Source organism: Lathamus discolor, chromosome 2 (genome assembly GCF_037157495.1).
Source record: "Lathamus discolor isolate bLatDis1 chromosome 2, bLatDis1.hap1, whole genome shotgun sequence".
NCBI classification, from domain to species: Eukaryota; Metazoa; Chordata; class Aves; order Psittaciformes; family Psittacidae; genus Lathamus; species Lathamus discolor.
Genome location: NC_088885.1, coordinates 7980446 through 8007998, shown reverse-complemented (window position 1 = coordinate 8007998; position 27553 = coordinate 7980446). Strand labels below are relative to the sequence as shown.

Below are 27553 nucleotides of genomic sequence, written 5' to 3'. Positions count from 1 at the left end.
CCAGCTCTTTCAGCCTGTCTTCCTTCATAATAAAGTCTTCAGGTACCCTGGTCCCGCCTTTGTCATGGACTTAGAATTAGATGTCGAAGCAAATAGTTCTGATTTTCTGTATCAGTTACCTCCAGCTAGTGCAATGTGAAACTAGGATGACAATAGTGAATCAGCTTAAATGGGAGTCATTACACCTAAGATCTTTATGAAAACCCTGTGCTGTGATTCTCAGGAGGTGCGCTTAAATATGAGGCTGGGGTTACTGAGCTGCGTACTGCCTAGTTTCTAGAGTACTGAAGAAGGAAAAGGAAGAAAGCCCAGCAGTCCTACCACTTCATGGAGGTTTCTCAAAGCAGTGCAGATCTGTTTGCAAAGATCATGGTCTGCTTCAGCCTGAAGAGAATTCTTCCATGAATGGCTGTGGCCACTTTAAACATTTTCATATCACATGGTTTGTAGGAGATACTTCAGGACCTGAAAACTAAAGAAACAAAGAGCAGCAATCTGTTAGTAGCAATATTTTTTGTTGCTATATTCACAATTTATTCTTTGACTTACAGTATTGCAGTCCATGGTTTTGCATCACACATAAACAAGGAAGTCAGGCACCATCATTGTGTAAATCTGTATATGAACCAGAATAAATAATCTCTTCTGCCTGAGAGGGCTCAACACTAGATAAAGTAAAAGCCTACCATGTACCAAGCATAATCTAATTGCGTGAAGCTCTTTTTGGGTACGGGTGGGTTATATAAGCAAGCTTGAAAGAGAACAATTTCAGATTGAACAGCTCTTCCTTTTCCCATGAGAAACCACTTTCATTAATGATTTCCTGGACAGTGCTTTCCAGAAACAACAGAGAACATGATCTCTGGATAGTGTGGATGGAGCATTATCTGCAGATTTGAATAGTATGTCTCCAGACAATTCAGCAGCACCTGTGGTACGGAAAACATCTATTTATATTCCACACTTCATGTTTTTGGCAGCTTGATGGGCTGCATATTCCATCGTTCTGACACAGTGAAGCAGAGCTCAGTGTGACTCAGTGGAACAATGTGCATCAGATTCTGGGATTGAAGTTTTTGCTAACCATCACCTATTCATCTATTTAAAACTAGGCATATAAAGACAGTTTGCTAATTACCTAAATTAAATGGGTTATCTGAATACCTGTGATTCTTTATGACCAAACAGAAACGCATTATTTCAGCTAACATGTTCATGTCCATTCTGAGATGCCCGGGAATCATTCATGTTGAACTGAATCAACACCCCTATCTGAATGTTCATCCACTCCCATTAAACTCACTAAAAACTTACTGTGCAAGTCCACACTGTTGGACTACAGTACCCAAGAGCTGCTGAACCCATTTCAATATCGCAATCAACAGGATTTACAATGTTGAGTAAAAGAATCTCATTCAAATTACAGTGTATCACGGGAAAGGGGGGTCACTGAACGCTAAGAGAGAGAGAGAGATGATTGTGCACTTACAAATTCTAGTATGTATTTCTACAAGCCATTGACTTCATTGGGAACTGCACTGATATCCTCTAATCTCCTAGGGTATCACTGCAGCACAGTGAGGCTATCAGGCTCATGTTTCTGGTGGTCAGTCCCATCAGTTAGATAGTAAGCACATATGCTTGCTGTTGCTTCAGCATGTCCAGTCAGAAACTGAGCACTTGTTCAGCTGTCTCCTCTGTGATTTAGAGAGGAAATCACATCCTCATAGGAATGCTTTCTTCCTTTTTATCTTCAGCTTAATTAGCAATGCCATAATTCCATCCTGAATATATATTATTTGGCTGCTTGACCTGTATAACTCCTTCTCTTTTTTCCTCCCTCTTTTTAAAAAATAACACAATCAATATAGATATCTGAAAGGAAAAAAATGCATCACAAATTGCAAAAATGTAAGCTGATCTTATTAAGGACAAAAAGATAATGCAGTCAGATTTCATTATGCATATGTTATAAGAGTAATTGCCTTTTGCAGTTGCGAGGCATTCTGTTTGCGGGCTGGAGATATTCATGGAGACACAGCACATAACAAACTGTCAGCTCAAGAAAAATAGGCTGAAACCATTGCCACCATGTTAATTCAAACAATAAAGAAATAATTAAATGTCTTTAACTGCCTTCCTTTTAACTGTTTCTCACTCAAATTACTTCCCCCTATTATTCATTTTTACTGTTATTGTAAATGTATCCTTCTTGTAAATGTTCATATTTGGTGGCTAAGGACAGTCCCTGGAAAAATGGGAGTCTCCATGCTCCCCGACTTGTCAAGGGGTTAGGCAGATAGACTGTAAGGAGCGTAATGTTGAGAGTAGGAAGAGACGAAGAAGTGAAAATAGGTGTAGGATTCAGTATAGTCTGGAAAATACCATTAGGTATATAGGTGTTCATGGAAAAATGAATAATGTGAGCTGGAAATTACTCCATCCACTGTGTAAAACCTGCTATTAAGGTGACGGTCAGTTCCCAAAAAGACTTATATAAAACAAATACTTCTGCTACCAGCTTCCATGTCCTCATATAAGCTGTTCATGCTCCCTTCCTCCAGCTCAGATGTGGATGCCCCACTTTTGCCAGTGCCCATACCAGGGCATGAGGAAGGCGCATTTCCTGTGAGTCCGCCTCTCCTTGTCCCACGATAGCTTTCCTGGCCACACTCCTGGAACCGTTAGTGATCCTAGGCAGCATACGGCCTGTGAGCAAAAGGTTTCTTGTTTTAAAAAACAAAGATCAGGTGCTGAAAACGAGAGCTTGAAAGCAGCGTATAAATGATAGGAAATCAATCAAGTGAGGATGTGATATGAAGGTGGTAAGCCAGACAGACCAGGAGAAATTCTGAGGAATGATAATACAGCCTGCAGCTAGAATCTTGTTTCTGAATGGGGAATGAATGTGACGTGAGAGCAGCTGAACAGCCATACAACTGCTTTATTGGTACCCTGCATTCACTGGGATCTGGAAGCTTTCCTGGGAATACACTGAGTTTCTAAAACAGGCCTATGTCCTGCTCCATGGCTCACATCCACAGGGGTGTTTGGGTTACTTATTCCTATACTCACCCGTCCAAATTAATAACAGTTCACGGGCTGTTGTCTAGCTCAAGCAGTGGGCAGAGCTCTAATCTGGAGTACTTCTCTGAAATGAAAAAGATCTGAAGTGCTTACAGAGGAATTTAGTGTCTCAATCTCCCTATGTACTTTTCCAGTCTGAAAGAGAATTCAGCCTTCTGTGCCACCTAGATTGCTGCTGGTTTAATCCAAAGACTAAAAATGTTTGATTAAGAGGCAAAATAATGATGGGGGAGATTTCTTTGTTTAAAAATAAGAGATTGGGGATGTACCAGGTACTCTCAAAATAGGTATAGGGTTTCCTGTAACTGGCATTTCACTCTGACAGCACTGAACAAAGAAATAACAGCAAAGTTAGGGTAGCCATTGTGTAAAATGCTTGCTTTACCCACACAGTTTTGAGTAAGATATAGGGCCATATGTTTTCATGGCTGTGATATGCATATTATGATGCAGTATTTTTCTCTATGTGCTCTTTTTTTGTACCAGTTTTGCCTCCATATACTCAGATGTCATCAGCCCTCAGGGGACAACATCGCACTGGTTTGTTGAAGATAAAGAATAAAATATGAATGAGAAACATTTACTATAACCCTATAGGGAGAATACAGATAGCATAGAATCTCTTGTCCTGTTTACAATGTAGAGGGATATTTTTGTCTTGTGCTTGTAGAATTACATGAATATTTATTTCTGCAGATTGCAGCTTCCTTTCACCCTGAAAGCTCTGAAAACATCTATCCAGGGTTTTTTTCTTCAGCCCTTTCATTAAAATGAAATGAGTTGGCTTGCCAATTACATCATTTAAGCATTATTTGAATGGTACAGATGCTTTCTATGGTACTTACTAGACAGTAAATGTGTGCTGATTTTGCTCATAATAACCAATGCACAGTGGGGCTGCTCTTTTCACCTTAGGGATGGTCAGGAAACACAGACTACAGGTTGTAGGTATTAATAGTGGCTTTTGTGTACTAATCCAAAGCACTTTTTTTCCCACTTTCAATCACTATGGGTATTTGGTTAGAATTATAAGTGTGTTTCTGTTGGGAAACTGCTAATCCTGGCATCAGTGCTGTTGCAATGCAGCAAGTTTTCTGCAGAAGGAAAGAAATACCCTTCCATCCACTGAAACTACTGAGTATGAGAAAAGCTAGTAATAAAAACAAGCTCCTCTTGCCGTCGCAAAGCATGCTGCATTTGGGAAAGGTACTGTTTTGAAAAGTAATGCTAATTTATTCTAAAACAAAGATGCATTCTGTGGCCAGGGTTCTCAGTTCGGTTGGAACGTGAAGATTTGTAAACCCAGGACCTTCAAAAAAACACATATCCGGTCCCCTCAAAGTGCCAGATTATAAATTACATGGACAAAGTTTGTATGTGATGTTGGTTTGTGGATCTCTCAGATGTTTTCGTATGTCTCTCTCTCTCTGAGGTACAAAAATTCTCCTTCTTTGGGTTTGTGAATATAATTCTCATCTGAATTTAGCATAAAAAAAAACAACCAACCAACCAAAAACCAACACGCACCAAGTTTACTGGACTTGACATCCTGAAAACCCAGATGGCTAAACCTGTATTTTAGAAGTATTTCCCACCGCTTAATTAATTTTGATCAAATTGGCTGCATCCATAAATACCCAAGAACAGGAATTAGGAAACTATTCAGCTTTGTATTTTTTATCTTGATCCCCTGTTCATAGAGAATCGGGGTATAGTAATGGAAGGTGATGAATATGCTAGGTGTGTTAGAAAGCATAGAATCATAGAATAGTTAGGGTTGGAAAGGACCTCAAGATCATCTAGTTCTAACCCCCTGCCATGGGCAGGGACACCTCACACTAAACCATCCCACACAAGGCTTCATCCAACCTGGCCTTGAACACCTCCAGGGATGGAGCACTCACAACTTCCTTGGGCAACCCATTCCAGTGCCTCACCACCCTAACGGGAAAGAATTTCCTCCTTATATCCAGTCTAAACTTCCCCTGTTTAAGTTTTAACCCATTACCCCTTGTCCTGTCACTACAGTCCCTGACGAAGAGTCCCTCCCCAGCATCCCTATAGGCCCCCTTCAGATACTGGAAGGCTGCTATGAGGTCTCCACGCAGCCTTCTCTTCTCCAGGCTGAACAGCCCCAACTTCCTCAGCCTGTCTTCATACGGGAGGTGCTCCAGCCCCTGATCATCCTCGTGGCCTCCTCTGGACTTGTTCCAGCTGTTCCATGTCCTTTTTATGTTGAGGACACCAGAACTGCACACAATACTCCAGGTGAGGTCTCACAAGAGCAGAGTAGAGGGGCAGGATCACCTCCTTCGACCTACTGGTCATGCTGCTTTTGATGCAGCCCAGGATACGGTTGGCTTTCTGGGCTGCGAGCGCACACTGCCGGCTCATGTTCATTTTCTCATCAACCAGCTGTTCAGTGTTTCTAACAAACTGGTTTTGCTTATTTATAGCAAACTTCTTTTCTCTTTATAGGAAACTTCCCAAGCAAGCACTACCAATTTTGAATCATTGATGGATAAAAGTAATGCTGAAAATATCAGTTGTTTAATTTATATCTTTCTCTTTTTTTGGTGTTCGTTGTGTATATATATATATGTGTATTTCCAGAGTTATGAAAGAAAGCAGGTTGTCTAGGGCATTCAAGAGCAGCAGAAGTGGGATAAACTGTTATTTTCCATGTCCCTCAGCCTCTCTGGGACCAAAGGGACAGTTTGGTGTCCTGTACCCAGCAGAACTAGGGTGTGCAGCTGAGTGATTTGCAAAGATTGGAACTGTTCTCCTGCCAGGGGTTGCTATACAGTATTTATGTCCCTTGGGGAATAATGAAAAAGAAATATATAAAACATGAAGATGACTAAAGAAACATGAAAATTAATGAATGGGATGCAGAAACGTCATGTAGACTGTTGCTGTGATAATGCTAAGGGTTGATTTTTGTTCTATTTGTGGTTGGTGTTAAGAAATCAAACTGAAAGAAAAAAACCTGCTCCCATACAGCTGTAAGGCTTGTTTTATCTTTGAATGCGTCTTGTGGTCCACACAGACCTCTTGGGCCTTGGTCTTCCAGTTCGTATTATCTGAGGACATGCTACGTCAGGTACAGTTTAACAGAGCGCTTCTCTTGTTCCCACGTCAGAGTGGCACATGTGCCCACCCATGCACTTCGTGCACCCAGCACCAGAATTCCCTGCTGTTCACACTGTCTCACCCAGAGGCCATCCGCACAGCGTACTTCTGTGGATAAGTCCAAGAAGCAGATTACAAATCTGAGAGGCAAAATCTGCCTGGAATTTTTCCTTCTGCTCCAGAAGGGAGCAGGCCGTTGGAGAGCACGGCCTGCTTCTCCGGCCAGCCTCCAGCCAGCCTCTTTCCCCTCCAGCTGTCTTCTACCCACCTGCCACAGATCCTCTTCTTTTGCACTGTACTAAGTGATCATTTTGTCCTTGTTTATGAAATAGATCTGTGTGTTTACAAAGGGTGCAGAAACTCTCTATTTTCACTGGGGTTTGTTGTTATTGCGGGGCAGCAAGCACAAGCGCTTGTCAGGGGCTGCACACAGTCTTTACTACAGACAAGTTACAGTGTGGTTTCAGGCACAGGGGTTGAAAGCCACCAGGAAAGTAGACCAGAAGAAAAATGTTGAAAAAGACTGGGGGGACTCAGTGCTGAGTCCCAGCACTGACATGGGGCAGCGTGGCAGAGGGTGAAGCATAGACAGGAAAGATGTATTACTGGCAGAGCAAGAAGTGTCAGGAGATGAAACCAGAGCAGCTGTAGGTCAGGCCCTCTGCTTTTATTAATTCAGTGCAACCTGTCGGGTACAGTGCCACACCAATTACCCCTTGATCTTTGGTGGTGAAGAGTGCAGCTTTCTGGTAATCAGTGCCTGGACAGGCACAGGAGACATCTCAGCAGGCTTTGAACTCACTGTGCTCAGTTCCTCTGCTCCAAAGCCCACAGCTAGTAGCATTCAGGAACACCTCTAGAAGACTGGCAGGCAGCTACTGCAAGCTTGACTGGCAGCACCAGGGAGTGCAGGCTTTCATTTCTGAAGAGAAACTGATAAGCAGTTCCTCAAAGGCCATGGGGGCTCAGGAGAGATGGGAGCGTGCTGCAGAGGGCCTTGCAGGCAATGATGCATAGCTCAGGGAGAAAAGCAGTGAGGAGGCCATGGCTGAGCCTCCTTGGCAAGCCACCTTCCTATTCCTTACTGCCCTCCTTATGCAAGACAAATGCTGGGGCTACAAGCAGAGCAAGGCACCTACAACCCCTGAGCAACCAGAGTTGCAGGATGCTTGAAACACATAACCAGGAACGACATGCACAGGTTGGAGATGTAATGTAACAGGGCAGTAAATTACCTATCCTTTTGGTGTTTGAACAGACGAGGAAAAAAAGCTGATCTAAAAAGCTAAACTATTTGTTGACATTTCCACAGAGACAAAGACAAAACTCCTGTCCTCCTGCTCTGCCTTTTACAAAAGCTTGTACCCTGCTGCCATCTGATGGAGGATATTTTAAAGCAGTGGAATAGATCGGGTACCTAGATAGCGTGAGAGAAAAGAAACTTGGATTCTGCAAGATGCTAAAGTTAGCAATCATACAAGAAAATGAAAGTTCAACACTGAGACATTTGTGAGGTCACCTACCTCATCCTTGTAATCCGTCTGAAACCCTAGCCTTGTTATTATTATCATCATTAACTTCCAACACTGAAAAATGAGTTATATTGCAGCAATACTATGTACTGAATGCATTATTTTTCCTTCTCAAATGCAGAGCTAATGGAGGATTGATGTTCGATCTGCCATAGATCTGCATGAACTTTAGGAGAGAGAAATAAAACAGCCATATAAGAGAAAGTGTTGTCGCTCCTGCTTGTGCTCCACTTGATGTCAATGGGAGAGGAGCAATTGAATCTTAAGAAAGGGTCTTATCAGTCCCATATCCAGCTAGCAAAGCTGGCACAAAGCATCAGTGATAAAGAATGGCAGCCAGTGAACTGAAAGCAATAACGCTGCAGACAGGGTGTTTTCTTAAACCGCTGGTCCCAGGAGTTGATGTGTATAAATAGTGGGGTTTTTTTTACTGAAGATACGGTGTTTTCAGTCACCAGTGGCAGCAGTGGAGGCAGTCATTCCATTACCACATGATCCGTGTTGTGAAAAAATGGATGGTCATACCATAGTCTAGAGAGAGCTGGTAGCCCGCCTTTGATTTGTCCTCCTTCATTAAGAGAAAAAAGGTCGTTTATTTGTTGGAGTTACATTTAAGGAGCACCAGCTGGGTCTGCCATTAAACATGGTTTGCAAAACAAGTCAGCCCTCATGTTTAACACCCTGATGATATCTGGTGTCTTTTATTTAAGTAATAAATCAGTGTTTAATTTTATGGCATTACGCATTACCCGGGAGAGTCATTTAGCAAGTCAGTTTTAGCGTAGTGATAAAATTTGGAGTAATGGGATTGAAGCTGCCACTTCTGGCAGTTTGTATTGGGCAATACTACAAATTTAACTTCCCTAACATGCATTCAATTTAGATTTAATAAGAGTTATTATATCGCATGTCCATTAAAATTGGATTATTTATTGCGAACAATTATGAAAAACTAGCTACAGAACTGTGGCTGCACATACCAGATCTGGCCTTGGAAGTGCCAAGCAGTGTCTCTCTCAGTCTTTTGTGAAAACCAAATGAGGATGCAATGGTAGGTTTTCTTTCACATCACTTCAGTCGCTGTTTGTGAATATTTATCCCCTTCACAGTGAAATTGCCGTGGATGTAGCTCAGGAAGGGGATGCTTGATGAGGAAACACTCCCAGAAACTCCTGAGTTGACTTTCAAGGTCTCACAGCCATGACACTAAATGTAGTGGATCACCAGGTAAAGGCCTAAATTAAGTTTTGTTAATTTCTTAAAGTGTAGTGCAGATGAGCTGATGCCCTCACCATCTCTCTTCTACCTCTTTCATTGGTGCAACATGCAGAGAGCTTGCTGTCATCCTGCCAACAGGAAGAATGGCTTCTCCCATCTCAGGTAGCACTCTGTTAGGCTCTGCTCAGACTAATATGTGCATCATTTGCACTTACCTCCCCCTGCCAAACACCCCAGTCACAGCTCCACACGAGCTACTGCTGATAGAGTCAGAGGGTGGGCTCCGTCTAGTCGGAGAAGTAATGTGGTCACAGTTGTGTGGGCCAGGAAGATAAGATGACAGCTCTCCAGCTGTGCAGCAGTCCAGCAGTGACATGAGAAATAGTAGCAAAGCTGTAAAAAAACCCAAAATAATCAAGGAAGCTAATTACCAGTGGTGCATAGAAGATGTGGTCAACTCACCTGTTCTGTGGATCAGTGTTTAAAGTTTGAGCAACCTAATCCTACTGGAAGGTGTCCCTGCCCTACTTCTTGTTCTTCAGTCTAAACAACCCCAGTTCTCTGAGCCTCTCCTTTGTGCTCCAGGCCGTTCACCAGCTTTGTTGCTCTTCTTTGGACACAGTCCAGCACCTCAGTATCTTTCTTGTAGTGAGGGGCCCAAAACTGAATATAGTATTGAAGGTGCAGCCTCACAGTAGAGGGAGATGATGTCTTCCCTAGTCCTGCTGACCACATTATTTCTGATACAAACTCTGTTTGATACAAATTTCTGATTAGATTCTGTTGGTACATTCCCTGGAATGTCCATACTGGGGGAACTAATGCAGTTGTCGATGAATAGGCAAGACTTTGTGTTGGTGCACATGACGAAGAAGCTTGGATGAGAGAAAGCTTCATAATGGGATATAGTTCGGAACAAGAAGGGAAGAAATGAAAAGCAACAAGAAACAACAGAAAACATCAGCTTTGCTTCAGAACAAGTTTTTCTTGGTGTGAGTTGTTCTCCTCACAAAAGGCTAAGGTTTTCTGCCTGGATTTTTTGTTTGGCCGTTTTTACTGCTCTGGACTAACTACTCCTGAGCTCTTCTCTTTTTCTGGCCCTCTTCTTGGTAGCTGACAGGCGCTGCTTGAGGCTCAAATGGATAGTGGCCATTAAAGCAGGTGCCAGTTTCTCTTCCTCAGCCTTTTTGCAGAAGGTACAACCTATGAAAATAGTGACATATTTGATTAGTAGTGGTTACCCTCAGACAAGCCTGTGTTCAAGCACCGTATGGAACAAAGGCTGGAGTCCTTCTGTTTGCTAAGATAAACTGCAGGATTTGGAGTTGGGTCTCTCTCTGACAAGCATGCTCACATGCCAAGCTTGTTAGGAGGACAAGAACTTTCCCTTTTTGCCTTTTTTCTGCTGTTCCTTTCTGAAGGGCTTGTGGTAGCACTCAGTTATGATGTTTGCTGGCAGTAAGCCCAACACAATTGTTCAATGTCTGGATCCTTTTTGTGCAGAAACCTGTGATTAAGCCGCCTCCGAACAGAAGTAACGTCAGATCTTGTCAATATCTAAAGCTTTTTATACTTGGTTATTACCCTCCGTGGCTAGATGTGACTCTTCATGTTGTCTTTTTAGTCATTTTGATTTCTGTTTCCCCCAAGATTAAAAGTTTAATCTTTTACTTTGAGAGGCTGCTCTGCTAAAGCTGCTCAGCAGGAATACTCACAAGAGTTAAGGCAAACAGAAAACTGGGCATTAGGCTTTGCATCCAGCTGGAAAAGCCATGCTTGCCATGCTGGTATAAAGCTTAAGCAGGCAACCTGAACAGAGTTTTTGAAAGCCTTTCAAGGCTTCATGTGCCTACAGATTTTTTTCCCCAGGCCTTTAATTCCAACCGTCTCTTTCTTCAGTTGTGGTAGTGTCAGATAAAATTCCTCATAATGTCAAATAGGTTGGATAAGCTTAAGAGATTTTATAGCAGTGGCATATTCAAGTTGTAGAGGGACTAAAAGCTATTAAGGTCAATATACCGTTTCCTGCATCTGTAAGTCGTATCAGAATATGTCCTATCCATTTTGAAGAGTAACCTTATTTATGCACTGAAATACTGCTTCATCTCGTGAAAGAAAGGAATCTATCTTCTCTTAAAGTGAAATTTGGCACATGATTTTCCTTCAGTTTTGTTTAGAAAAGCATTTAATTTAGATGATGATACAGGAGTAAGATGTGTTTGGTTACCAGATTGCAGCTAAATAATAATCAGCTGATTAAAAAATATACTTCATTCTTTTTCAAGTCAAAATTTATAGATGTGTGGATTGGGGAGGGGCAAAGGGAATCACAGCATTAAAACTTGTCCCCACTGATACTAATTTTCAAATCCAAAACAAGTGGTAACAGAAAGGAAAATGCAAGGCTAGAAGCTTATGAAGATGCAGGCTAGACTTTCTTTTACCATCATGGTTTTGACAGGGCAAAAAACAAATGGCATTGCAATTAGCATCTTTTAACCATAAATTTGTCTGTAGACTCAGGGGATGTTTGCTCTTTCAGTTACTGAGTAAATGAATAGACTGAACTAGACTAGAAATTAGAAAATTATAGTCATAAGAATAGAACGGAAATTAGAATAAAATGGAATAGAATAGAAAATAGTAGAAAACCTACTGATTTGATAATCTGCAGCTTTTCTTTCCCTGAAAGGAGCGGGTGCTAATACTGTTGCAGAGTCAGGGAAAACATTTATAAGGCTGAACCTTAATATGATGCTTCTTAGTTCCTCTGCCTTCTGATGGGGCAAACAATATCAACTGCCATTGAAGCAAACGAACTTGCCTTTGCATTGTGGCATCTCTTAAAGGAAATAGTGCAGTTAGGAACTTAAACAAGAAGACTGATTTTGCTTAATAAAAGTACAACCAGTACTATCATAGTAAGTGAAAGCCAAAGAAATTGCACAATTACTCATCATGGAGAGAAAAAGGGGGAGGGGAGGATGAAAACCAAAACTCACAAACCAAGACAACCACAAAAAAGCCCTGGCAGGGCAAGTTTAATCTGCAAAATCAGCTTTCAGCCTCTTGTATTTACGTACTTCTCACAATAAATATTCATGGACAGAACTGTTTTTAGGCTACTCATATGGAGACTATAAACATGTTTCTTCCCTTCCTATAAGCATTTGAGCTTTTCACTGAATCATGACCTTTTTTTAAGGGAAGCAAACCAGCCCTGTTCTGAAGCAGGACCTGGTGCGCTCTCTCTGCAGATTTCATACATTTTTAGATGCAGCTGGAGTAATCTTCTTTGCTGGCACCCTATTCCCAGCCCCATTGCCTCAGCACTCGTGGCAGCTGTCTCACTGTGCTCAGCAAATGGGAGAGAAAGGACATTCTGCCGGTTCACCCATTCTGCTTGAAACTCAGTAATGAAATCAGAAATGACAAGGTGAGCTTAGCAGGGACAGAGCTCTGAGATTACTTTTTTCCTAACCCTTTGCTGTCCAACCGTTTTGTTCACATTCCAAGAAAAAAAACCCGAATTTGAATCTATCATTAATTGGTATTCCTAGGGGGGAAAAAAAGGCAAATTTGAGTATATCATTAGTTGGTACTCTGTTCCTTCTGGTTTGTTTGTTTGGGGTGGGATTTTTTTCTGGGAATGAGGAGGAAGGAAGAGGGAAAAGAAATAAAGGGATTGTGGGGGCAGAATGTTTCTCTGTGTTTGATACTACATTATTTGCTTTTGAGTGCTGGCACTTAAGAGATATGAGAGTAAGTAGTATATCTAGAGCAAAATGAGAAGATTCTGGATTGCTGACAAATACTGACACAGGTATGTAATAATATATATTAAAACTACTTGATTGCACTGAGACAATATAATAGAACAGGGTTGCCAGTTTTTCATTCAGTGCAAAAGCAGAGTTCCATGTGGTTCCTCCTCCTCAGATTTTCTGTTTTAACCTGTATTTATGTGTATTTTAAGCTCCCAAAGAATACATAGAGAATTCATAAACAAATGGCTATAAACACAGTAAAACATCAGACCAGGTGAAGTATCCCCAAATCAGATCTAGTGATGGTTGAAGCCAAATGCTCTGTTCGGTGTGTTCTTAAGCAAGCACACATGTAAGGTGGCTGAGAAGATGACACACCATCACATACACAGATTTGGTATTATCAAGATTTGCCATCATGAGTCTAGTTTACCAGCTGCTGTGTTTCTTAGCAGTGACTACACAGGAAACATGCAATGCTGGTTGCAGGCTGCCTTATTAATACTCTGAGAAGTGAGGACCAAAATCAGTTTTTATCCCAGTGACTAAGATAAAGGCTGAATCTGAGCCAGACCAGTCCCACTTAGAGGGTCACACTGCAGTCGAAGTAATTAGTGCAGGCATACATTAAGTACACCAGACACAGTGCAGCACTGTATGAACTGAGGAACTCCAGCCAAGCTGGTGCAAGTGAATGACAAGAATGCAGCACAACACCGGGAGCCTGGCTTAATGTATGTAATGTAATTGGGTATGGGAAGGCTGTGCTGGCCAGCTTCTGCTCTTGACTCACTACCCCTTCAGTGCAGTGCCTGGATAGGTGTACATGCTCCAGTGGCCTGGGTCCACCCACACAGCTCAAGTGCTTCCATCTTCAGGGTTAGCTTTCATGTAGTTCCTAGGCATTTCTTGACTAATGTCGGTGTTTCCTTAGGGAAACACTGCATTTGTTTCTGTCCTTCAGGGGATTCCTTCAAGACAGAGGCTGTCATGCAACAACAAATTCCTGTGAAATTAGGTTGTTTCCGTGCATCAGGTCCTGATTCACACCAGTTTCTGTGCAGTCAGGTTCTATCTTGAAGACACGCTTTTAACTGTCTATTTGAAGTCTTGGTTGATTCAACACAAGCATATTTTGGTCCATTTCCGCCTTTATGCAACTTCAGACTGCCATTCATAAAGGCTATGTCTTCTTGGTGAAGAAAACTATAAAACCCAGTGACAGAGTACACCCCTTTTCCTCTGGCAGAAAAAGAAAGACTGTGTAGATCAAAGCAAGTACACCTCTGGTATCAGGGAGCCCAGCTTCTTTGCAGCTTGGGAGTAGTTTCTTATTTAGACTAAATACAGACCAAAGTTGCTGTCCTTTGGTATAGCCAAAGCTTTCTTTCTCAGCACCAAATGCCTGATCTAGTAGGCATGATAGTAAGCATGACTGATGTTCCCTTTCAAAGTTTAGATCTGCCATGGCAGACAATTATTTCACTGTTAAGTGGAGTCCTCAGGAGCCTTCTGCTTTGGGCTACATGATATCACAAGTGATAGAGTGGCCTTTGAGGCTCAAGCAGAGCAGTAAAATTCAGCAGCAATGTTCAGTGATCAAAGTTATTTATTAAATACATTTACATTTATATTTATCCTGGGTTCAGCAGCAGCAGTCATTTTTCTCCTTCCTAGCAGCTGGTGCAGTGCTGTGTTTTCGACTTTAGCCTGAGAACAATGCTAATAACACACCAATGTTTTTAGTTCTTGCTAAGTAATGTTTACTCTGATCAAGGACTTTTCAGTGTCATTCTCTGCCAGTGAGGAAGGGCATGGGAAGCCAAGAGCGAGCAGAGACAGGACACCTGACCCAAACTAGCCAAAGGGTTATTCCATTCCACGGCACATCATGCCCAGTATAGAAACTGGGAGGAAGTAACCAGGAAGGCCCAGACCACTGCTTGGGTCGGGCTGGGTATCGGCCAGCGCATGGTGAGCAGTTGTACTGTCCATCACTTGTGTTTATTGTTTTCTTCTCCTTTTTCCCTTTTAGTTTTAGATTCTCTTCCCTTGTTATTTCCTTTATCGTTATTATCATTGGTGGTAGCAGTAGTGGTTTGTGTTATATCTTAGTTACTGGACTGTTCTTATCTCAACCCATGGGAGTTACATTCTTTTCCATTCTCATTCCCATCCCTCTGGGAGTGGGGCAGGAAAGAAAGAAGGGGAGTGGGCAAGCAGCTGCGTGGTTCTGAGTTACTGGCTGGTCTTAAGCCACAACAATATTTGTAATGGAAATAAATGTTGTGAAAAGTAACGTGATAAGATGGGTATGTTGGTCATCACGAGAAGATGACACTCGTGAAGGGTTACAGAGCACCGTGAAGAAACATTCACTTCTTAACGCATGGTGAAATATTTTTCATCTTTGCTTGTTAAGTGTTGATAGATCTTTTATTTACACGTGTATAGATTTTTGTCCATAAATGCTGTTGCCACATTGGTATGTTGCTGTTTGAGCAGGCAGAACGATGTTAAGAACTGTGTTCTCTATTTTCAATATGTTTTGACACTCATTTAACGACTTCACACAGCAGCAGTGTATTTGGATAATATGAAAGGTAAGGAGTAAATTTATGGAAAATTATTGTGAACACTTGTATCACAGCAGTGTGTTCAAATCCCAAGTTCAGTACTCTGCTTCAGTAAGAAAAGCTGCTTCTTGCAGCCTAAGATTGCAACCACAGTTTGCTGTGTATATCGACAGTCCTACAAGATCAAGATTCAAGACCTTGTAAAGGAAAAGAGAGAAGAGGTATTTTCATCACCTCACAGATCTTGAACTCTGGAGCCATAAGACATAACTTGGCCAGGGTCATGTATGATAAGAACGTCAGAGACAAAAAATTGAGCTTAGGATGACTGAATTATGACATAGTGCCTTCACCCTAAGTCATCCTTCCATATGAGATAAAAACCTTCAGTGCAAGGGATTCCTGTTGTGTTCTAGTACTCTAATTTTAGATATGCGTGCTTTTCGCTCTTTGTACCATGCTTTGTAAAATGTCTTAAGGCAGGTTTGCTCTGCAGTCTTTCATTGTTAAATGCCAGGTGAAACGTTGCAAGTCCAAATTTCTGAATGACTGTTTAGTAGAGAGACATTTAGGACAAGAAAACCTAGAAAAGGAGAGAAAACTTAGAAAAGGGAGGGAGGGAGGAAAGGAGGGAAAGAAAGAAATGGCAGAGAAAGAAAGATCTCTTTCTTTTTGAGACATCTTTTTTTACACTTCATTTTTTCTTTCATTACATATTGGCTGAGATGGAAAAGATTAGGGAAGTAAGCATTGAGTAAATTCTCAGATTTGTATAAATTGAATGTGATGCGATGAACAGTAGAGCTATGCCAGAATGACGTGAAAGAGGTTAGAATCAGATCTCCTGTAGATGTAGAGGGGCGTTTGTTTTCACAAAGCATTTCACCCCCAAAATACCAATTTTATTTCCTTTTTTTCAGTGAGATTGGTTTCTTTGCCATTTTCATTCAAGCCAGAGCCAGATTATGTTTTCCTGTTCGTTGTTCTTACTTTCACAGAACAGTTGAGTTTGGAAGGGGTCTCTAGAGAAGTTTAACCTATGGAAGAAGTTTTTTTAAATACTGAAGCTAATAATTTTCTCTTAAGGGATGCTATGTATAAGCCTTTCCTTTATATATATCTGTAAACTCTGGTTGCTTTAATCCTTACTGAATCCATAAGGACATTTTTAACATATATATACACTTAAGATTTTCAGTCTCAGTGCTGCTGAGTGACATGTTGTGTCCATAAGAATTTTATGCCTAGCTGCAGCAGGAGTGTAATAGATACCTTCTTCTCTCTCCATACAATGACCTGTCTAGTCTAAAAAGAATTTAGTTAAGGTTCTGATTTAGATTTTGCTATTACACTACATATATTTGCTTGCCTCACCTATATGTTATTTGAAAAGTGCCTTGCCAAGGAGTGCTGAAAGAGTGACTCACTTTTACCCATGTAACTTTGTTCTCTGGTAACAATATCAACAATGGCACTAGCGGTAATGTGAAGACTGAAATAGCTGGATGAAGAGAATGTAGTCAGACACAAAGCTTTAGGGGACCCTTTAGTACAGGAAACTTTATAAAACTGAAATTTGGTAAGTACTCTTCATTTGCATTCCTGGATTTCCAGCTCTGCTGAGATAGTGTAAGATCTGCTAGGAACAGTAAGATCTTCAGGAACAGCGGTAGTTTTAATGGGTAGTTTTAAAGGTAAGAAACAAATAGTGAATGGAAGAAAGGCTCAAATGCAGCCATGTAAGAAGTTTCTCTGCCAGAGATGATACAGAAATGAATCATAAAACTACTTTTCAAAGACCCTCTTGCAAAGTCGTGACTGAAGAGGGAAAGGCTTGATCAGCATAAGCATAACGAGGTGTCTGTTCAGGACCAAAGCACATAATAGAGCAGATGTTCAGGGCAACATCTGGGGTGGAATGGTACCATAATGTAAACTCCACTGGTTCTTCTCAGTTCCTAGAGCAGACTAAGATTGGGAGGCCACAGATGTATAAGGCCCTTGGCTGTTAGGATTCAGCACATCTAGGATGTCCATCTCTAGAACTCAAATTCTCCACAGCTGCTTTTAATTGATGGCCTAGAAAGTATAAATAGCAAATATCAGTAAAAGCCTGATGCCTGGAAAATACATTGTAGAAAGTTGAACCAGGAATAATGTTACAGTGACATAAAACTGGACGGGCACCATGAGAATGAAGGTTAGCGTTTTGCTTCTTAACTGTAAGTTTCATGTACATCTGAAGTATTTCTTAATTTCTGTGGAATTGGATTGGGACATGAACAAAGGAGTCATTGAAAGGGTATTTCTACAGATAAGCAGTAGAATAGTATGACTTTGTATTAATAGTGCACCTGCTGAATTAAATTAACACTTCAAGCAAATGGTCTTAGCCATAGGTTTCATCAAAGCTCGGAGGACTATGATTCATCAAAGGACCTAGTCATATCTTGTGAGTTAAATATTCTCAGTTTTAGTTCAGAAGGCTCCGAAATCCATCTAGTAATAGAAGATCAAGCAAAATAATTTGATGATCTCTGTGAATAAGACGTAATTCTAGAATCAATGACATGAAGAATAGTTAGTGTGCTACATCAAGACTAAATTGCATCTTTTTAATTCTGAAGAACTTTTTCTGTTGTGAAAGTGAAACTGCTCAAGGAGAACACAAATCAGATGGTCAGGCAGCCAGGACACTGACTCCAGATCCATAGCCAAGCATCCATTACTTTGAAGCCACACACAGGAACAGAAACATCACCCTAAACATGGAAGCTTTCCTCCAGAAATGAGAAAATGTAGAGGGGGAAAGCTGCGCAGAGATAACCTGGTACAGTCTTCTTATAAAACTTCATTCCAGGGATAGCGAGTGGGAATAGCAGTGGTAGAAATGGTTACTGGATCATGTTGTCCACATGACGTTGAGCAAATGCAATGGCTCTATGCCTCTCCTGGCTTCTGGAGCGTATCTCATTGTCCCGTGGACACCTAGCCCCAGTGATCTGGCGAGCAGAAAGGAGGGGTCTGAGAACTGCAGTTCCACAGCGCAGGGAACAGCACAGGGAGCAAATTTGGTACCACAGAGGAACTGAGCTGTTAAGAAAGGTCAGTGTTTTCTTACATTATTGTCCTTGTCTTTGCCTTGCATCTTGCACAATCGTGTGCTAGGCATACAGTGGTTATCACCGCCAGTATTACCGGATGGGAATCATCAGCTGTTAAATTGTTTTGCATAGGTGTAAACACCCACCAATAGCTACAAGGCAATATAAAACCAGGTCCTCATACTTAGTAACATGGCTCGTGGACAGCAGCAGGTTCCTGTGTTTAACATTTACCATTCTGGCATCGTGGCAGGGTTCCTACACACTGCGTTGACTGTGGCACAGGGGTGATCAAGCTGATGTTTGCAGGTCAGTTACTGTTTCAGAAAAGTCCCTTGAAAGGACACCAATTTATATGCATCATTAAAGCTCCATCAGCACATTACACTGCTCCAGGTTGTAAACCATGCCAGATCAGGACCTTTCCTTCTTTAGACGGATGAAAGTAACGATGCCGGCAGTGACATGGTATGCATCGTGACTAGGTATTGTGACCAGGAGGCAAGGCTTTTGAAAAATGAGCTTCCAGAGATGATTGCAGGTAACAGAGCACGTGCTGGAAATCTTTCTGCAACACTGAACCTGTTTCACTGACTCCAACATTTCACTGACAAATGTGATTGCGCTTTTCCCTCACTCAGCAAATAGAGTGACTGGCAGAGTAAAGCAAACTTCTTGTTTATATCCATTGATCTATGTCTTGTAAGTGTTATGTCACTTGAGAATCTTCATGAAAGCAGGTAATTTGTAACAGCAAGGAGATAAACTGTTATCCATCTTGTTGCGATCTTAAAGTAAGCTGCTTTGCATCCTTCATTACTGACAGCAGTACTTAAATTGATCCCAGATAATAGGGCAGAGACTCTTTAATTTCTATATAAGCAATTTAAGGCTAGCCTGCATTTGTAATTCCTGAAATGCAGCTACCTTCTCACCAGTGTCTTGTTCTGCATAAAGGAGAGGCTTTAGACCTTGGGCCTGTGTGAAAAGGTGGCAAATTCTGTAACGAAATCAAGCATTGTCACAGCAGTGGCAGGCGTGCAGGACTTTTGGCATTTGCAATAAAAGAAGAGGTGGCAAAGGGCTGTGAGTGGAGACCAAACAACCTTCCTGCCGCTGGAGGAGGCAAGGACATCAGTGGAAGATCACCACGCAGATGTGCAGATGCACTCAACCTTTTTCAGGATCTCACTTTCAGAAAAGATACATCAGTGAACTTCTAGAAGAGAATCCTCAGTGAATTACTTCGAGTTTGAGATGTAGTGCAGAAATCAAAGAGGTTAAAAACCATAATCACAGTACCGTCATCTCTAGTTACAGTCTGTGGCTGTTGTACTAAGGATGCAAGGCCACAGCCTTGCCAGGCTTGCACTCTTTTAGCCCCTGCCTCAAACTTTGGTTTAGCTGAAACACCATTTTTTTCCAATTACAGGGAGCTATGCATAGTTTGTTTTATTTTTGCTTATTTCTCATGGTATAACCACATTTTATGTATAGATACTAGCAAAAGGTAGTTAATGTATAGATACTAGAAAAAAATCGTTACTCTGTGCAGAATGGGGTATCGATGACTAACAATGGTGCGATGCATGCTCACCCAGTATGATAGCAGTGGTCTTGAAAAGTGGGAATATGGGCTTCAGCACAGAGGACTATAGGCATGGGCTGATACAGGGCTGAGCATTGACTGAAACAGGATCCCACTGCTATCAACAACTCACCAATAATCAAATAAATTCAGGACTGGAGATGGGTGAAACTAATTTCAGAGCTACCAAAGAAATCAAGTAATATATGCAAAACTTATCACATATAGTAAATTATATATACATTAAGTGTAGTAAATGTTAGTGTAGTATAATAAAATGTGTCAGAGAGCTGCAGACCATTAAAGAATAAAGGTCTGAATGTGTGTTAGCACCCCCAAAAAGGGCACCACACAGATTCTTCAGTGAGAAAGAAGGAGCTACAAGCATTGTGGTCCTCTTAGAAAAAAACTTGGGATGCTGATGACTTGTCATCCTTGTTCTCCTCTCCCCCCAACACACACACCTCCTGCTCAGGCTGAAGCTGTGCTTGCAGCCCCATTCACATTAGTGCTGATGACAGAAGAGGGCCTGCCTTGATTGAAGGTTGCAGTTATACTTTCCACAATAAGGTACAACTTAATGCAGAAGATGTTGACAGTATTCCTTGGCTTTTCTTTTGTTTCCTGAATAACTTGTGACATTATTTTTTTATTGGAAACTTTCCTCCTTCTCATCCCTTATTTCGGTGAAGTTGGATAAAGTCCAACAGCAAATTTGGATTTCATTAGGCCAATTCCACTCATAATGCAGATCTGAAGACTTGAGTCAAAGCTGCGATTGTCACTGTACTGATACCCAAACTGCTCTGAGGGTGCATGCGTAGATTGCTCTCTCCCAGAATGGAAAAAAAGAAGAAAGGAGAAGAAAAAAGGCAACTTGATTTGTTGAGCATAATTGTATGGATAATCTGAAACCATTACTTTGTGGTGCAGAACAGTTTTCCATTCACACATCCATCTTCTCTGAAATATAAGACTATTCTTACATTTTATTCACATAATGGTTTTGATAGAAAATCTGTTTTGCTGCAGATGAGGGCCCTGGAGGTTTTTGTAATACATAAGAGCTGCCTGACATTGCAGCATTCGTTCTGTAGTGCTATTGCCTAGCAGGGCTAAAAGCACTGACGTCTTTTACAGTTCTGCTATTGCCATTATCCGTTTCAATGGGGTTTAAATGTAAAAGTGAAATTGATGGTGTTAGAGCATGAATTTCAATCACGCTAAGAAAGAAGATATTGATGGGAGCTAGCAAGGGAGTTCTGGACAAAAGAACTGCAAGGGAGAAGCTGAAAGGCTGATTGCTGTAAGCCCAGTGACTGTGTTATAAAGTTACAGATCTACCTCACAGTAAAGAATATCAGCCCATGTTGCATGACTAAGGATGAGGTGAATTTATCCTTATCAGTATTATAGCAACTGTCTCCTTCCTTCTCACTGAGGTGGGACTTCATGGGAAAAAAATCTCCAAGTCTTCATTCAGGTTTTTATCTGAGATTTAAGGTGTTACTTCTCATTCATCTTTGTAGTCTGGGTGATTTCTTATGGCTGCAAACTACCATGCTTTAGTAAAAATCATACCGTTGTAATTGTAGTGCAGTGAGTCTTTATGGAGCAGTAGAAGAGACACTTTGTACCATACAAATTATAAAGAACACAGTAACTCAGGGTTAGCAAAACTAATGAGAAAGAGGTGAGGCTGTTTCGCAAGAGCTTAATGAGTTGGATTTTAATTTCCACAGCAGATAACCAGAGCTGTGAGCAACCTTGGCACAAATTGAAAACAGAATCACGAAGTGTTACGTGGTCCATTGAAGCACCTCTGGCACAGCTATTGCTCTGACCCCTGCTTGGATCGAGGCGAACATCCATGGCAGAGTTTCCTCTGGGGCTGTGGTCAGCTCTTCCCTTGCCTGCTTCTGCATGCCCCGTGTCCTAAGGCTTAATGCCATCACCAAGAAGCATGCAACTTTCTGAGAAACGCAGCCATGTTTTTGGGATGTCCACATTTATCTTGGGTTGCAAATGACTGAAAAGGGTTGTGTGGTGTTGTGATTTATTTGTATTTGTGCTTCCATGACAGCAGCATGCTCTGTACCTGTTTAACTGGTCTAAATCAAATTTAAATGCTAAGCAAGCTTAAAACAGCAGAGTTACACAACAGAGCTGTGGTCTGAATTACAGAATTATAGATGAGCTTATAAAGAAGAAAATGAAATTATAATGTTATATTTCAGACTGTACTCCGCAATAGAAATCCTCCTTAGCTTTTCTCGTATTTCAGCTATCTGGAGGGAGAAAGGGCAAAGAAAGGGAACAGAAAAACAAAACAGAAGCCCTTCTGCCTTCTTCAGTTTAATGTTTTCAAGCCTACAGTGTCCATGAAAACTATCCCTCCTAGCTTGAGTGACTGTCTTACTAAGCAGAACCTTTTGTGCAAGGCTTTCTCAATCGTGTCCCATAAGCATAACATTTTGTAAGGTCCTGTTACTCCTAGGCAATAATCGTGACACAATCATTACTAACAGGGTGGATTACAAACTTAGCATTTCGAGTGCTCTTTATAAATAAATTCCCTTTCCCACTTCCTATTAGTTTAGTGTCCCATAATATCTACTCTGCAGTTTAAATCGCAGCCCCAGTTTCCTCCATCTACTTCTTGCTAAGCCTAAAGTGGGAGAAAAAGGCTTGTAGGATCAATATGTTCAAACCATTAGAGGAAAGATATGTGACAGCGTGCCCAAGAAATTTTGAGGCATAGTGACTGACAAAGGTTCCTAGCAAGCAACAATAATAATGTGTGTAAAGTGGATTTTTATTCAAGATTTCCTTAGGGATCCCCTTTATTACCAAAAGATGCTATTTGGTGATAAAAATAATTGTGTATGTTTAGCAAAACATTTCTGTTGTACTCTTAATAAAATGTCTTTTTCCTCTGCAAGAGTTTTGAGATGAATGTGTACCAGTGTGTGAAAACATGATTTTATCTTCATAAGAATTTCTTATGAACAGTCTTTGAACTGCCTCTCTCAAGCTGCAGGTTTCCCCATTCAGTCTGCACTGTCTCTTGTTTATCCTCTTGCCAGTAGCATCTGCAGCCAAGGCTTTCTGCAGAGTCAGATCACAGCATCTGAAATGCAGTGTCCCTCCTTAGTGAAGGACGCCTTCAATAGACTAGATGTAGGACTAAATAAAATTGATTTATTTTGTTCAACAAAATGGTCACATGCATTTCAATGCAAACACATCTACCTGGTCCTGCACTTGTACTCGGTAGTGGTAGTCCTACTTGGAGAAGTGTACTGTGGTGATGGTTTGACATTCTTAGCCATATGGCTGAATCCTGTTAGATAAACCCACAGCCAATACCAGTTCTAAAGACTCTGAGATCTATATTTTTCTTTAAAAACTAAGAAAGTGAAATCTTCTTCTCTAACTATACAAAGGAATGGCCACATACAGGTGACAATGAATTCCCTGTAAAGGCAAACCTCAGCTTTGGTTGTGCACTGTCGTGGTTAAGTATTTAACCCAGAGAATCACAGCACTGCAGACTGAATCTACATTAAACTGCAGTTAATGCTTTCAAGTTTCTGAGATCATTAAAAAGATAAAATATGACAAAATAAATAGCTGTTTCATGTAGCAGGTCTTACTCTTGTTTATTGAATTGCAGTAGTAATGATAATAATATCCAGCATTGCAGTGGAGTCTACAGTTACAGGACTAGGGTCTCATAGTGCCAGGACACGGCAAAATAAAACATAAAATCCTTTCAACAAAGCGTTGTCAATGCATCAGTGGAAGTGGATTAGTTAAGGTAGGTGTCTAACTTGTAGTTCTTGAGCTGTGTGAGGCTCACAGAAGGTGGAAGTATGATGTGAACATGGGACTTGTGTGCAGTGACAGATGGCTGGGTGCAGTGTGCGCTTGCAGCCCAGAAAGCCAACCGTATCCTGGGCTGCATCAAAAGGAGCGTGACCAGCAGGTCGAAGGAGGTGATCCTGCCCCTCTACTCTGCTCTTGTGAGACCTCACCTGGAGTATTGTGTGCAGTTCTGGTGTCCTCAACATAAAAAGGACATGGAACTGTTGGAACAAGTCCAGAGGAGGCCACGAGGATGATCAGGGGACTGGAGCACTTCCTGTATGAAGACAGGCTGAGGAAGTTGGGGCTGTTCAGCCTGGAGAAGAGAAGGCTGCGTGGGGACCTAATAGCAGCCTTCCAGTACCTGAAGGGGGCCTATAGGGATGCTGGGGAGGGTCTCTTCGTCAGTGACTGTAGTGACAGGACAAGGGGTAATGGGTTAAAACTGAAACAGGGGAAGTTTAGACTGGATATAAGGAGGAAATTCTTTCCCGTTAGGGTGGTGAGGCACTGGAATGGGTTGCCCAGGGAGGTTGTGAATGCTCCATCCCTGGCAGTGTGTTCAAGGCCAGGTTGGATGAAGCCTTGGGTGAGATGGTTTAGTGTGAGGTGTCCCTGCCCATGGCAGGGGGGTTGGAACTAGATGATCTTGAGCTCCTTTCCAACCCTAACTGTTCTATGATTCTATGATGCTGGTCCATAACCAGCATCCCTGGCCAGAAGAGGAAGGCTGGCAGCAGAGCCCATTGTGGCTGTGCTGTTTGGCTGGATGGTGACACAGCTGTATACTCACCCTGGCAAGCCAGCTGGGGAGCCTTTCTCAATGAAAAGTTTGCCTCCATTAGTACTTGAATTTTGTGTTCTTTGTGGTTAAGGCTTATAACTTGAGTAATATTCAGAGAATGTAAAGCCAAGGGGCTCAAATACTTTAGAAAGATACGCAAGGCTTTCTACAGGGCTTTTCAGGGCAGCTGAATTAGCTCCTTAACAAGGATTGCATTAATATATTCCTGACTTTTTGTCCAAGTCCTTCTTATTTCATGTGATTTTATTCAGGAAGGAGGATAAAACCTGTTTTGAGAGTCTGCCAGCATCTAGCATATCTGTGGCTCCCAAGAGAAGGAAATGTGGATGTCCAGGTACATCTGCAGGTTGGAAAGTGTGTACAGGAATCCAGGTGGATCCTGTGCTCACAGACAAAGCACTCCTGCACACAGACCACCAGCAAGCCTAATAGTGAGGGAGCATTCTGAAAAGTGAGAGACAGAAAGAGACCTGAGAGCATGAGTGAAAATAAAATTCTAGACCTTTTTTATCTGTGTTGCTTTATCACCAGGTATGTTTTCAGAGCAAGACCTTGCAATTAATTAGCTGAGTTTTCTTGCCTATGATATGAAGATTATTGACATTTCTATAGAAATGATTAAGATTCAATCTGGAAATTGCCAGTTTGTCTAAGTAGGGTAAACAGTAATACATCTTGAAAACCAGCTGACATAGTTAATTCACAAAGCTATGTATCTATGTTATGGATGCCAATTATTTCGCCTTTTCACTGCTCACGTGTGCCTGCACACACATACACACAGAATCTCACTTACAGTTTTCCTGGGATGCATTAAAGTAAATGGAAAGCTGCTTCTTTTTCCAAAGCCTCTCTCTCATTCTGTATTCTTAAAAGAGCCAGAATTAAATGGAGGGGATAGGATTAAAATAAGGAAAGCAATAGTAGACATGTATTTAAACCTAAAGCCTTCTTCTGTTAATTCAGATGTTCAATTTAAATTTTAATAGAGGTTAATAAATTACACAAATTATAACACTTTGAACTTGGGTGTGGGCCAGTGGTGTTGTATATGAGCAGTGTTGAGCTTCTGGAGCTTCAGCATGCTCATGCATATTCATCTAGTCCTAACCAGAGAACTAATAGCATTATCACCTAGTTCAGTAATCAGATAATAGAAAACTCATCTCTGGGAGTTTTGACTGGAATGAAAAATAGTTTCTTGTTGTGATTATTAGCTGGAATACTAAGGACTGAGCTGTGGTGGGGTAATGATTGATAATTTAATACATTTCTGAATGTGGGTATATAAGCATCCTGATGACACTAGAATTAGTTGTTTCAGTCCCTCACTGGCTTACCAGGTCTCCTTTATCTTATGATTTTTTTTTTGTGTTTGCAGTATTATTCTACCTTACACAGAATGTTGACTGGCATGCTAGCCAAAGTGTTGTTACAGTTCTTGACTATTCTTAATTATTATATTTTTCCAGTGGAAAAATATATGGGGGACTGTTAGTATGTATTGATGGTGTCTGTATTGTTTAGCTTCATTTATTGGATTTTTCCTATACATACTAATAGACTTCTAGTAGACATGGCTACATTTTCAGAAGAAACAGTTATAGTTATGTAAATTTCAAAACTAGTAAGCTACATGTCAGCCAATATATGAAAGCAAAACATGTGCCTGAGGTGAGGCAGTCACCGAGTTAGTGTTTTGTCCATCTGTCTGATCTCCTATAAATTCAGTGTTGCTGTCGTACACCTGTAGTAGCAGTACATTTGTGTATGGCTGAATATGATAAATTAGGTACTTGAAAATAAATGTATCATTAACTTGCTCTGCCTTCTGAAACCTGATGGGCTATATCCAGAAAAACAAAAAGGAGGTAGTAGAATCAAGGTGTTTTGGGGGAGAGGGGTTCAGCATAGACAATGCTGCAGTATATATTGACATTAAAAGCTTCACTTTTCAGGCAGCTTCAATGGAGCACTGAAACACGTATCTTTCCTGTCTGTCCCATGCAGGGAATTACTGGAATGCAGCTTCTTTTGTTACTTCATCATCCTACCTTCACTTCTCCACCTTCCAAGGGGAAACCAGCGCAGACATCTCTTTCTACTTCAAAACATCTGCTTCAGATGGGGTGTTTCTTGAGAATCTGGGGAACACTGACTTCATCAAGTTGGAGCTGAAATGTAAGTATGTGCTTCCCATCACTCTTGGCACCTGAAGCAGGTTCATGTCAGATAGTAGGTTTCAAGTACTGTGTATCATTCAGTAAAATGTGTAAGCTCACTAAATTCTGGGGAAAACCTTCCAAATCAAGCTGCTTGACTTATTTTCAAGTTGCCTTATGTAGGAGGAATGCCGGAAGGATATTTGGATTGTTTATTGAGGGGATAAACACAAAGAAGAATAGAATGGTAACATCAGTTACAAAAATGACACAGACCTGAAAAGGTTTTTCAAAATTGTATGCCAGATTTATTTCTTAAAAGTGTATGTCTACAGCTCTGTTGCTTTTCTATTTTATCTCACACTTGTTATGGAAATAGGGAAAAGAAAGAAAAAGAGGGAGCATCTTAATCAGCTCTGTAAGGAGCCAAAGAGCTGAAAAATTGCATATGATATTTAAAAGCCTTAAAGAATCTCATAAATATAAATCTTTATCAGCATTATCTGTTAATAAAATCGCTGATCTGAAAAAAGAGGGCATAATGATATCAAGAGACAAGTTGATTTTATTATTTAAACCATTTTTAATGGCCCAGGGACAAACTTCCCAAGGAATGTGCCAAAATCCTCAGCTGTGCTTGAATTCTGCTTAGTGAAATTGAAGCAGTTGAATCGGGGGATGGGGAAATGTTTCATGTCTCCTTTGTTCTCCCTCG

At 41.1% G+C, this 27553-nt stretch overlaps 1 protein-coding gene across 1 annotated transcript in view; it reads left to right on the top strand.

Annotated features, from left to right (window-relative positions):
• Window positions 1–27553, top strand: part of CNTNAP2 (contactin associated protein 2) — a 1034819-nt gene that overhangs the window by 911919 nt on the left and 95347 nt on the right. Inside the window, exon 16 of the mRNA XM_065665653.1 lies at window positions 26687–26857. Coding sequence (XP_065521725.1) covers window positions 26687–26857 — 171 coding nt within the window. The remainder of the gene's footprint in view (window positions 1–26686; window positions 26858–27553) is intronic.